Source organism: Suricata suricatta, chromosome 4, assembly GCF_006229205.1.
Source record: "Suricata suricatta isolate VVHF042 chromosome 4, meerkat_22Aug2017_6uvM2_HiC, whole genome shotgun sequence".
Classification (NCBI taxonomy): domain Eukaryota; kingdom Metazoa; phylum Chordata; class Mammalia; order Carnivora; family Herpestidae; genus Suricata; species Suricata suricatta.
The window spans coordinates 53,260,251-53,273,641 of record NC_043703.1 but is presented as its reverse complement, the minus strand read 5'-3'; the positions used below and the strand labels follow the sequence as shown (position 1 = coordinate 53,273,641).

At 48.8% G+C, this 13,391-nt stretch overlaps 1 protein-coding gene across 1 annotated transcript in view; it reads right to left on the bottom strand.

Moving 5' to 3' along the window:
* Window positions 1-681: 681 nt before the first annotated feature.
* Window positions 682-13,391, bottom strand: part of SERP2 (stress associated endoplasmic reticulum protein family member 2) — a 21,813-nt gene continuing 9,103 nt past the window's right edge. The window contains exons 4-5 of the mRNA XM_029938460.1: window positions 2,438-2,516; window positions 682-1,121 (exon numbers count right to left, since the gene is read on the bottom strand). Of these exons, the coding sequence (XP_029794320.1) occupies window positions 701-1,121; window positions 2,438-2,516 (500 nt within the window). The 3' untranslated portion in view covers window positions 682-700. The remainder of the gene's footprint in view (window positions 1,122-2,437; window positions 2,517-13,391) is intronic.

The following is a 13,391-nucleotide window of genomic DNA, read 5'->3' as shown; positions in this document are numbered from 1 at the left end:
CAGAGTCTGCCTTTTGAGATGCCTCTCCACTCCCCCCCCCCCCCCCCCCCCCCCCCCCCCCCCGCCCCCTCCACACACTAGGATGCCCATGTAGGCCAACCACACTTCGAGAGGCTGTGGGGAGGTTTGCACCCACCAGTCCTAGACCTCACCCTCCCAGCCTCCGGGCTGAGCACCCAGAGGGAGATGGGACTCCTGCCCTCCTGGGCTCTATATTAGGGCAGGGCTGGGCCCTGAGGTTGGGTGGTTTTCACGAAGAGGCCTCAGACACCTGCTCTTCGCCAAGTCCTAGGGCAGACAAAGAACAGGTAACAGCTAATTGGACACACTTTGTAGGTGCCTTTTCTGCACTGACCAAAAAAACCAAACCAAACCAAACCAAACCAAACCCCCCCCAAAAAACCCAACAAAAAAAGAAAACCACCCAAAACAATAAAAAAATTTAAAAAGTAAATTTTTGGAAAAAAATGTGTGGAAAATCCAAGGTCATTAGAGCAGCCCAGGGCTTCACTCTGGGCAAAGACCTCGAAGGTAAATCTAGCTCTAGTTTCCCAGCCACAGATTCCTTGACCCTTTCCCAACTGTCGCGTCCAGTTCCCTCCACCCCTCACCCCAACCCCACCTGCAGCTATTCTGGCATTTTCTTCATTTCAGGTTTCTCACTGTAATCCACACACGGTAGAAGGCTGAACAAAGACATTTATTTGTAAAACCAACCCTGGATGGAGGAGAGGCTGTATCCATAGAAAGTAACCTGGTGATCATTCCGAGGGCCACATGCATACATTAGTGAGACCAAGGGCAAAACCAGACCAGGCGCTGCTGCCGACACCCGGCAGCTACCAACCCCGCCAACAGAAAAGCAAAATGTCCTTTCCGCTCGAGAACACGGATGTACCAAGATGTCCTGTGAGAAGGCAATGTGGTCTGACATCCACGATGAAGTGATCAGGGAACAATGGAGGGAGCCTTTGTTTCTATTCCGTGTGGCCTGTTTGCTTCCCACGGACACAGGGCTAAAAGCTGAAGTGGTCCTCCGCCCTCCAGAGGGAGGGGGCGGTGTCAAATCCCCGGGCCTTCTCACATGCCCATCCTTATGCTCTGAATGATCTGAAAGATAGCTGGAAGAGGAAAACAAGACAGCTCAGATAGCAGGCAGCTCACAGCTGGAAACCCAAGCCCACAGGGAGCCCCGCTTCTGCTGACCCCTGGGCCCTTGACATGTTAGCATACAGCTGATTAGATATTTCCTAACAAGGAGTTAAGTTAACAAGAGGTCAGTGAACTTCTTTAAAAAGGCAGCCTTGCTCTGTCTGCTGATGGATGCCCCGGGGATTTAGAGATAACTCCTGCTAATTCCATCAGGGGTTCGGGCCAGAGACCCCTCGGGCCCGCTGAGCGATCTGGCCCCCTTCCCCAGAAGTGTCCTGTGGCTGCCGGGAAGAGGGGACAGGGCTTTCATACAGGCGCTGCACTCAGTTAACAGGTTAGTGAGGCTGCCTTTCCAAAACGGCAGTGACCTGGAAAACGAGCGGCCCCTGAGCTGGGAATGCAGGCCAGGTGCTGGGAGCAGATGCACCAAACGGTCCCTGGATGCCCGGAACCCTTGAGGTGAGATCTTGGGGCTGCCTGTGATTTTTCGAAACGCCACTGCCTCTCACCCAGAACCACCAGGACTTTTAACCAAGGGCATGGGGAGCCTGCAAGCCCACCTGACACCCTTGCTCCTTTTGCTAAGAGCGAGTTAGCTCCCCCAGCCTGGTTCTAGCTACTGGGTTTCAATGTGTCCCGGGAAAATAAGGCCGCATCATCTTTTGTACGACCCTCTGGAGAGGGCGATGGCAGTCAGGCTTGATGAGGGTGAGAACACTGAGAAATGGAACTACCATGAGCTGCTTGATTTCTTGGAGGTGAGGCTGGGCAGCATTCCACTTAATCCTGTCTAAAAACAGAACCACCAGGCATGCAGCTGAGTGGCCACAGGAAAGCCAGCTATCCAGACCCCACAGGAGACAAGGCATTGACATTCAGTCATCTAACGCTAGTGAGCATGTACTGTGCACCAGGCACTGTGCTTCAGGTGTGCAGAGCTCAGTAACACCCAGGGCCCTGGGCGATCTTTCTCAGACAGCTGGATTTGAAGGAAAGATAAAGCATGAATGCATTTTTTTCTAAAAAAGCAAAAACAAAACACCTGCACACATCATCACTACTCTCCTAAACTGGATATACACCAAACCTGACATAATATTAAGTTTTCATAAATGTTCAGTGTGACCATAATGAAAAACAGCCATTGATAAAGACCCCAGTGGAGTGTGGGCATGGAGTGTGCGAGGTATTTGATCTGAGACCCAAACAGCTCTGGCTGGCTGTGCTCTGGACTCTCAGCGCTGCTTCCGAGTCCTTTGTTTCAATTCCGATGATCTCCGCTCACCTCTCTGGCGTTAGTATACCAGCCTGCGGCCGGCCTTCCTCTGTTATCATGTTGCTACAGACCAAGACGAGCACAAAGACTGTTAGAATTACATGGAAAATTAAAGTTAGCCAGTTCTGTGCAAACTGTCTCCTCCACACACAGCGGAGGAGTGAATTCAACAACGTGTGATGCTTCATTCTGATTCTGCTCAGAGGTTTCCTGGGCTCATCCTGGGTTTGGGGGTGGGTCTGGACAGCAGAAGGTGCTGAGCGGGTGAGAAAGTACTTTACCAAAATGTATAAGCTCACAGAAATGGTTGGCCTTTCTGTCTCCCCTCTGAAGGCTGACAAGGAATAAACATTACATAAACATGCTGTATTCCGGCTCCACGGGAGTGCCGGGAGGCAGCTGTATATTCAACAACATTAGGGAAAAAAAATATTTACATCTACTATGCCTCATGTTTTGTTCCTGGGATCAGGGAAACATCCCTAATCTTGACAAACAAGTTTATCCTGGAATGTTAGGGTCAGCTGGAACTAGATCTGAATTCCAGTTCTTTCCTGGATAAGCTGTGTGACTGGATGGATTATTTAACATTTTCGGAGACGGCTTCCTTTTGGGTGAAATGAGAGCCAAAGGGCTTGCAGTGCTGTCGTAAGGATTAACCAATACGAGACGTAGGAAGGCTCGGTACGCGCTGAGAGCACGATGCGTGGGAGCCGTTGCTGTTTTCACCGTCTCTACAGTAATGGCCACTGCTTCTCCACGCGTGAGCATGAGACCAGTGCTCAAGTGCCAAGTGCTACCTGCCCCTCCCTAGACGTGTGAACTTTGGGAAGTTCTGAGCCCTCGTTTCTCTATTTGTAATAATAATTTCTCTATTTGTAGATAATATTTATCTCAAGGGATTGCAAGGAATGAAGATCATGATATAAGCAGAAAAATCTGCCCATAATAAAATGCTCAAAAATGTTATTTTCCCCTTAATTTTAGCCTTAGACAAGAAATCATTATCAGCGGAATGTAGGTCGACAAATAGGAAACCGTCTGTGCCTTAGGTCCATCATGCTCCATTAAGTTAATTCATGACTTCAAAAATGCTAGGTAATGATAAAGCCACTCAGTTCTCTTTATAGAACTGTTGCAAATTTCTCTAAAGGATCTTAGATGAGATTTTCTTGTTTCGGAGTAGCAACACTTGTATTAAAACAACTTACCAGTTCCTAAGTCTGCTTTAAGAACTAATTAAAGATCACTTGATCCTTTTGAATCCATGAATTAAATGTAAAAATCTGATGGTCCTTAATAGGTGTACAGGTGACTCTTTAAAATGGAAACTCGTTGGCGAAATTACTTTGAATAAATAAAGTTTTAAGGTCACCATTTGTCTCCACCTTTAAGACAAGGAAGAGAGGGTTGCGTTTATTATTCCTTTTTTAGTTGTATTTATGAAGCCTTCACCATTCTAGACCAATTGCACTAATGGTACTTCTGTGTGCCTGCCAGCAACGGCCGCAGAGTCACCCACCCTGACTCCCACGTGCTCACTTTCCGAGGCAGGGAACAGGAAGAGAGCCAACAGTGGCTTCAAAGTGGGAAAGGAAGTGGGGAGTCTGGACCCTGACAAGTTAATAACTTGATAGTGGGTGAACAAAGCTGAGAAAACAGTTGAGCAGGCGGGAGGAAAGGGGCCCTCGGTAAGCCAGACAGCACAGAGGAGGGATGCCTAGGAAAGGAGGGACGGGCGGGCATTCCAGGTCAGGGCATCTGGCCTTGGGCGAGTCACTGGGGTTCAGAAAACTCCAGGCTAGAGCAGGAGCTACCGAATCCCTCAGGCCCTGCTTTCTCCAACCTGTGTTTCCATCCTGATCTTTGGTAACCTCGGACGGTCACATCTCTCTTATTTAACCATCCCCTTTCAATGATATCCTCGGGCTTTAGCATGCAAGAACCATACACACTCGACAGTCAAATGAACCAGAACAATCCTCCTGAGTCCACCACATCTGCCACCAACAGATGCCCTCTCTTCCACTTTACAACCATTTCTAAAAAGCTGTCTATACTCCCTTTCTCCATTTCCTTGCCTTCAATTCCCACCTCAATCCACTTCATTCTAGCTTTTGCTCTCTTTACTCCACTGAAATATCTCTTGCCAGAGACACAAAGCACCTTCCATGTCACTTAATCCAAAGGGCAGTTTCCAGCTACCTCCTCTCTGACTTCCCACTCACCACCGCTGAGCACGCCTTCCTGTACCCCTCATACCTAGGCCTCTGTGACACTATATTTCCTTGGTTTCTAGTTTTCTTCTTTCTCTTTGGCTCTTTACACTACGTGGGTTTTACATGGGTCATCCTAACTCCATCTGACCAATAAACAAGAATAATGACAACTCTCAATGAGCACTCAGGCTTCCTTCTGCTCACTACATTCTCTCTCCCTGGATGACCTCACCCTGCCCCACAATTTTAGTTGGCACTTAGCTTTTGATGACTTACCTACGTGTATGCCAGCCCTGACTTCCCAGAGCTCCAGACCCACACCTTCCACCACTGACTTGATAGCTACACACAGGTGGCTCAAAGACACTTCACACCCAACAGGGCCTTCCCACTGCCAAACTTGGCATCATCATCCTCCATCTTGCACGTAAACTCAAAAGCCAGAGTCATCCTGACACTTCCAACTGATCACTGAGACCTGTGGACTTTACGAGTCTTGTGATTATATGCCTTTCTCCCCATCCCTCCAGAAACCACCCTAGTACAAGTTACTGCCGTCTTTCCCCAGATCCCTGCCATGACCCCCAACTGGTCTACTCTAGCTCTTCTTCAATATTTGCTCCATACTGTAGCTAGAATTATTAAGTAGAAACAAGTAGAACTGTGTCATCCTGTGTTTAAAGCACATCAAAAGCTTCTTATTGCCCAATCCCTGATGCGGCCTCCATGACCTATATATCCTGGTTCTATCAACCTGTCCAGACAGGTATTACTCTTCTCTCCTGGGCTAATCCCTCATGTTTTCAAAACTCTCTGCTCTTACTACAGGGCTTTTACACATGCCATTCTTTCTGTATGAAATATTTCTCCCACCCTAGCCTCTTGCCTAGTTTTCTTTTACAATCCAGAAGTTATTTCTGCAGAGAAGCCTTCTTGGACAATCTGAAGCAAGAGTTCTCAAGCCTGAGTGTGTAGAATAGTTTCCTGAGGATGTATGAAAACAGAGGCTGGGGCCCACCTTGAGAGTTTTTAATCGAGTGGGTCTAGAGTGGGGTGTGAAAACGTGTATTTCTTTTCAAGGAGGCTTCATGCCCAGTGTGGAGTCCACCAATGGGGCTTGAACTCACGACCCTGAGATCAAGACCTAAACTGAGATCAGGAGTTGGATGCCTAACTGACTGAAGCACCCAAGTGCCCTGAAAATTGTGTATTTCTAACTAGGTCACCAATAATGCTGAGGCTGCTGGTCCAGGGACTACACTTTGAGAACCACTTGCCCAGAAGATACCAGCCTTTTGCCTTATATGCATTCATATCTTTACATGTCTCTCCAAACACTTTCATGGCTAAATTTCACATATTTCAACATGACTCCTTGATGAACTTATCTTGCTTCCCCACTAGACTGTAAGCTCCAGGAGAGCAGGGCCCTTGGATGAGTTTGCCCATGACCACCCTGGGCCTAGCTCAGCACCAGGCACCTAGTAGGTCCTCAGTAAATAATTATTTGGGGAAAATGAAAGGTGAATAATTGCAAGGAGCATGGAGGAAAACACACATTAAAAACCTCCAACAATTATTTTGTGAACCAAGAGTGAACATCAAATAATTACTTTTAGATTCCAATATTGCAAGAGCTTAGTCTTTGGAGGGGAAGGAAGGTCATGAAAGACCATAAACTCCTGAAGGCCTAGGACGGTGTGATCCCAGCTCACTCTTACCCTGGGGACAGACCTACCTCGGCTAACCGGTAGCACCAGGACACAGGGGTGGCAGAAGGGGGTCTCCTAGGAAACTGCTGGACAGCTAGACAACAGGAGGCTGCCAGAGAGCCGCATGCCAGGTAACAGGAAGTGTCAGAGGCCACTTTTATTGAACATAAGGTTGATGATAGGAGTGCTCAAGAGAGTTGAGCCAGTGTTAGTATTTATTGGTAGACCTGCAGACATGGTGAATTCAGATCTGTGCTGGAGCAAGGTCCAGAAGAGAGTAAGGGGGCCGGGGGCCCCGCGGCCCTTACTGAGAAGATAGATTGAGACAGGCCAGAGGAATACTGTTTAGGAGGATAAGAAAACTCTAGAAATCACATTATTTTGATTATTTTTCATTTAAAAAATGAAAGAGCTGGTAAGAAAGAGTATAGGTTCTGAGAGAGACAAGTGGAAACATCAAGAAATGAGATGTTGCAAAGGCGAGCTCAGATCTCAGGAAGAGTCAGCACAAAGGGGGTCAAAGGCACGATGCTATTTCCAGTAGTGTCTCCAGGGACGGAGATGAGGGGACAGAAAGAGGCGCATGGGGCAGAGGGCAGAAAGGCACTGTGGAAAGAAGAGATGTCAGCAAAGAGCGCAATGGCATCTCTGACAGTAAAATGGCAGACGGCAGAAACGCTCTTCTGAGCAGCAGACCAGACACAACCCAATGCTCCACGGGGCATGGGGGACAGGGCACGGAACAGGGAGGATGCAGGTCACCTGGAGGGAGCCAGTGGCTGATGAGACATCTTTTCCAGAGTGTCTGTCTCACATCTCGAGGCAGGAGCTCCCCGGCAGAGGCATGTCCTCAGTCTTCCCCTGGTGGTGACATAGAAGAGTTTCTCCAGGGTTGCTCAGCTCCTCAAACATCCTGCTTTCCCATCTCAGGGGGTATGGCAGCCACTCTGGGTGTCACAATTTCGAGACAGTTCTGGCGGTCTCCAGGAAGGGCCATTTATTGGTCGACCTGCAGATATGGTGAATTCGAATCTGTCCTGGAGCGAGGTCCAGAAAAGAGTAAGGGGGCCGGGGACCCCCGTGGCCCAGACAACAAGCAGCCCGTGGCTGGGTCAAGGCTGTCTCCACCTGGGAGCAGACCCAGGATGGCTGTGTAGCTGGTACCTCCGGACACGCACCTTCTCTGGCAGAGAAATAGGAGATGTTTTAACAGGAGTTCTTTTCAATATACGGTCATATGCTGAAGGCCTATGGTTGGTGGAAACCTGCCTGGAGTACTTTTGGGAGAAGCGGTAAGAGAAGGAACGCAGTGTGAGAGGAAGTGGATGGGCTTGGAGTTCAGGTTCGGGTACTGGCGCGCTCTCTCTAGCGATGCGATGCCGGCTGATTTCCTCTAGGAGCCTCAGGATTTCATGATCTGGAAAAACGAGCACCATAGCTCCTTCGTAGGGATTACGTGACGAGAAGAGAAAATGTACGTGTGCGGCCTAGTGTCCTTAGAAGTGCTCAGGAAACGGTGGCCAAAAACAGTTGTATGAACAGGTCCTGCTCACTCCTATTAGCTAGTTTATAAAGAATTCTTTCTAGAAATAGAGAGAAGGCCCCTGCTGCCCCTACAGAGGTGGCCCCACCGACCTCTGGCTGACGCGGCCACCACGTCCCCGGGATCTCAGCGCCAGTGTGCTTCCCGCTACAGGTTTTCTCGCCGTCATAAAGTAAACTCACTAGAGAGGTCCAAATGTTACCTTTCTTTCCCTGTAATCGTTCAGAGTCTTGGTCAGATGCTTGCCTGGGAGGCTGAGATGTGGGAAAGAGTGTGACTAAGGCCATGAATATAATGACTGTAACAACCAACTCTTAAGGTCCTAGGCGTTAGGGACCATTCTTATGTCCCTAAGAACAGGAGAACGAAGGCTTAGAATAGGCACAGGCTGGACAAGGTCACGTGGCTGGTAGGTGGTAGAGCCGGGCTTCAAACCCAGGGAGGCTGGCCTTGGAGCCAGCAGACACGTGGCTTGGCCCTTTCCCTCCTCCACGCCGTTCTTAGCAAAAACAGCAGTCCTAGGAAGGACAAGGGTGTGGGCCCTTCCAGAAACGGAGAGGCCTTCTGTACAGGGTGATCCTGGGCCCACCTGGGGACCGGGAGGGGCTCAGGCCCAGCCAAGAACATCTCTGGGAATCACTTCTTCCTATCCGTTCTGAATAACTCACTTGTCTATGACACGCTCTCTCCTCCCCGCTTCCCCTGTGTCCACAAGACAGATTCCCTGGGGGGCACAGGAGACTGCAGTCTGTTAACGGACAGACAGAAGGAATGCCCCTGCCCAGGAACAGTGTGGCTACCCATAACTCGTGTGCCAAATAAACCTAGCAGACCCTTTGCGGACAGCATGAACTCTGTCGTGACAGAGGCCGGCTCCGGGCCAGACGCAGCTTCCCATCTGACGGGCAAAGAGGGTCCAGATGTCTGTTCCTGTCTGGGGATGGAAAAAATCAGAATATCCAGCGACACCGGGGGTCCTCCCTGCAGACACAAAGTCGCAGGCTCACACACACACACACACACACACACACACACACAAATGCACACACACTCACAAACACATTCACACAGACACACTCACAAACATGTACACACTTACACATATGCACACTCACAAATGCACATACACTCATACACTAAAAAATATGCACACACTCACAAATATACACACAGGCACAGTCATAAATATGTGCACATTCACACCTATGCACACTTACAAATGCACACACACACACTCACACGCACTCACACACACATACAGTCACACTCTCTCTCTCTCACACACACACACACACTCACACACTCACACACAGATCCCACTTCAGCCAAAACAGCTGCTCTTTCATTTGTTCCTCCCTAAGATATGAACAGAGTTTGGCTGCTTTTTTAAAAAAGGCTAAAAACCACTAGTCAAGATGTTTTCTTCTGAAAATACACTTAATTTTTTCTATATTATAAAAGTAATATATGCTCATTGACAAAACAGGGCAATATAGAAAAGTCTGAAGGAAACACCAGCCACTAGTTAATCCTATTACCCGAGAGGTTCCCCTTTGATGGGGGATTATAAGCTCATCAGTTTCGAGAATGCTCAGGCTTCAGTAACCATTAAAATTCTCATAATCCCTAATTAGGAAATGAATATCAGGCTTGGCCAGAGAGAGAGAGAAATAAAATTGAAATTAGGAATACATGAGGGAGAAACGGTCTGAGGGAGGGAGCTGGGGCCCGACTGGTGTGTGAGTTTCCCTCTGGGAATCAAGGGGTAATAGGAATTAAAGGTGGGGGGACTCCATTAATCCCAATGGAAACCTCAGTGAGGGGTGCGGATGGAGGAGGGGACAAGCTGGTTGCAAAGAGCCTGGTCCCAGGCAGCAGTGGCCTCAGGCCGCTGCCATCTGTCACCACCCTGCAGTTTCACACAGGGCTGGGAGAAGGCAGATCATGCCACAGGACCACAGGATGCATGTGTAAGCTGACTACACAGCCCACTGGTCTGGACTGTGTTAAGGAAAAGACTAATCTCAGGGAGTCCAGGAGGCATTCTGGTCAAGGACGAGAGCTGGGGATGCGGGAGACGGTTGTCCTGTGGACCCCGTGGCGCTCACACCACGAAAGGGCCAGGGATGGCCAGGGTGAGCAGGGGACCCCGCCATCCGCACCAGGTTGAGGGCAGACATCACTAACCCATGGATGGCAGCGAGCTTTCCCCCATGGCTTGGGTGTGGCCTCGGAATCTTTGTTGAGAAAGCTCTTAACAGAGCTGGGACCCACGCAGAGGGAAACCCAGGGGCGAGGGCTCTGGGTTACAGCAGGGGGGCTGGCCTCCGTCATGGTCTGGGGCAGTGCACCACCACTGCAAGTGGCTCCCAGAGATAGCGCCGGGCGGTCTCAGCGACAGAGTCTCGGCCCCCTCAGACCGACGTCCTGGGTCACGCTTGTCTCTGAGTCTCAAGATAAAACAAACACTCTTTAGACTATCACATGGTTCTCAAAGAGGAGGTTTGAGACCAGGGACCAGGAGCCCGGGTGAGCTGCTTATCAGGAAAGAGGCCCCACCATCTGCAGAAATGGGAGATAATGTTTTTATAAAAAGAGAAGAAAAACACATCAAAGTCTCTAAGGGCAGGAGGAGGGCGGGGGGGGGGCGGGGGGAGATGCTTGAATCCTTTAGGCTTCAGGGTGGATCTGGGGCGCTAGGAAATCAAGGAAAGACAAATGTAACTAAGCAAAAGCCCAAGCAAAACAAAGTCCCAGGCCAAGACTTGAACAAGGAAAAGTTTGGAATCATTATCTGAGGGGACTCATAACAGGTTTTCTTTCTGAGAAACAAGGTTTAGATTTCTGATAGAATGTATATAAACTTAATAATACAGCTGGTTACCAAATTATACAAAACAAAGAACTGTGTGGCCTGAGATGTCCTTTATCTGGATAACATGGTATCTCAAAAGGACACGCTGTTCCCTGAGCTTTCGTATCTCACAAAGAGAACTTGTAAAGCAAAACAGTGGCATATTCAGGTTGAGTATCAGAAATACATTTTATTTCTGATATTCAACTTCAAGTACAAACCCCTCGTCATTGATTTTGATCTGTAGGTGGCTGCTTCCTTCCCCCTGCGTGGTGAGGTCGGGAAGATGTTCAGGCTTTACCACGGGAAGACAGGCTCACACAGTCTGAATGCTATCACTCAAACTGTTGACACTCATCCTTGGAGCCAAGAGGCAGGGCCTACTGTTTTCTGGAAGATCAAAAGACCACTGTGAACAGCTTAACCTTGCCCATGGGCAGTCCATTTCCGGCCCATGGAAGGCTCAGCTGGGAAAGATGTAAAGCAAACGGAAGCCTGAGCCCCCCATGGCACACCAGTCCCTCCCATCCATGGCGCCTGTTCTCCACGAGGGCTCCGCTGACGGAGGTGGCGGTGGTGACCGAGGTTGCGGGTGTGGGGCCTGCTGTGGGCCAGCACGTCCATCCCCGCAGCCAGTCAATGCCCTTTGGAGGGGCTACTCTCATCCCTCTATGATCAATAAGGAAATCGATACAGAGAGTAAATAACGTGTCCAAGTTTGTCCAGCTGATAGTGAATCTCAGGCTTTGAACCTACATCTGGCAGATTCCAAAACTATCCTCCTTTCTGAGGCCTCTTCACCTCTCCTCCTGTCACTGCCAATTCGTCAGGTTTCAAAGAAGTGTCTTGCCTAAGAGCCCTTTTGCAATCACAGAAAGTGGAAATTTACCTACTCCGAAGAGGGGTGTATTTAGGTAGCCCGTCCACTGCACGCTAACAGGGTGATGGATTAGGGGCTACACGGGGCACTGGGCTGCACTCACAGCTCAGGGGCCTCGGGGCAGCCCCGGGAGGTCTGGCACTCTTATCTGATTTCCCAGTGAGGGGGGTGGGGGTTCCCTGGGTGCCTGTTGGTGCCAGGGGCCTCTGGGTCTGCACCCTTGCTGCACTCCTGGCTCTTCTCCCTTCTTTTCCATTATCTTGCTCATATCAGGACTACAGGCATGACAGGCATGTGTGGAAAATGAGGAAGGCCACAGGAGAGAAGCCGAGAAGCCAGGGGTCAAGACTATGTGACCCATCTCTCCCCATATAGTTAAGGGGCCCTGGAACCTCCTTGTTTTTCCACATCAAACAGAGGAAGGGTCACCAATAAGAGAGCAGGAACCTAAATGCCAACATTTCCCCAGTCTTAATCCTTTCCCACAGTCTCGCCAGGAAAACAGATAAGATGTGCATTCCTTATTACTTGCCTGAACTGAATATTTTTTTTTATCCTAGGTACATTTCGAAAAAGGGCACTTTACTCAACCAACCATCATTAGAGAAGTGAGTTAACACAGTGAGGTGATGAGAGCATGTCTTTCAAGAGAATCAGATCAGTGATCAACACCTTCATTAATATTGGAAGATTTCATATTTTTCCTGTCTGGATAAAAATATACAAAACATAAACCACCAGCCACATGGGCACAGAGAGAGCAGTGACGTGGGGCTTCCGTCCTCCTCTCACCAGGAAGGCTTATGACACGAAGCAGAGGAACCCACAGAGGGCATGGCTATGGCATTCTCTCAAATGCAGAGAAAACACTGGCCCCACACCCTGAAGGGGGAGAACTCCAGAGAGACAGTAGGCTCTGCAAGACGGGCTGAATCGTGACTGATCCCAGAGAGGTGGCAACCGGGACAGATCTAAACGAGCTATTGTTTTTCATGACATGTGTGGCTTAGAAAAGCACACGTACAAAGATAGAAGGAAGGGCACAGTACCAAGGACAAGCTGAGAAGAGCAACACATTTCTGTGAAAACAGTGCCTGACTTGAGCTGAGGCTTGCAGGGAAAAAAAAAAGCTAAAGTTAGCAAAAAAAAAAAAAAATTAGAAGTGGTGGTAGTGCATTATTTTTCAGTACAATTAAAAAAGAGATGAAGCCCATTACTTAGGGATCACCGTACCGTGTTGACCCAACTCCCACCTAGCCTCTCCATAAAAGCAACACGGTCTCTACTACAAGGATTTAAAGAAGCTTCACTGTAGGAAAAAACCTCCTAGACCTCCACCACAGCAATCTCCTACTTGACACATCCCCAAAGGCAAGGGAAATTAAAGCAAAACTGAACTCTTGGGACTTCATCAAGATAAAAAGCTTCTGCAAGGCAAAGGAAACAATCAAGAAAACTAATAGGCAACCTACAGAATGGGAAAAGATAGTTGCAAATGACATATCAGAAAAAGGGCTAATATTGAAAATATACAAGGAACTCACCAAACTTCACACCCACAAAACAAATAACCCAGTGAAGAAATGGGCAGAAGACATGAACAGACACTTCTCCAAAGAGGACATCCAGATAGCCTACAGGCCCATGAAACGATGCTCAGCATCACTCATCATCAGGGAAACACAAATCAAAACCACACTGAGATACCACCTCATACCAGTCACAGTGGCTAAAATGAACAAATCAAGAGACTAT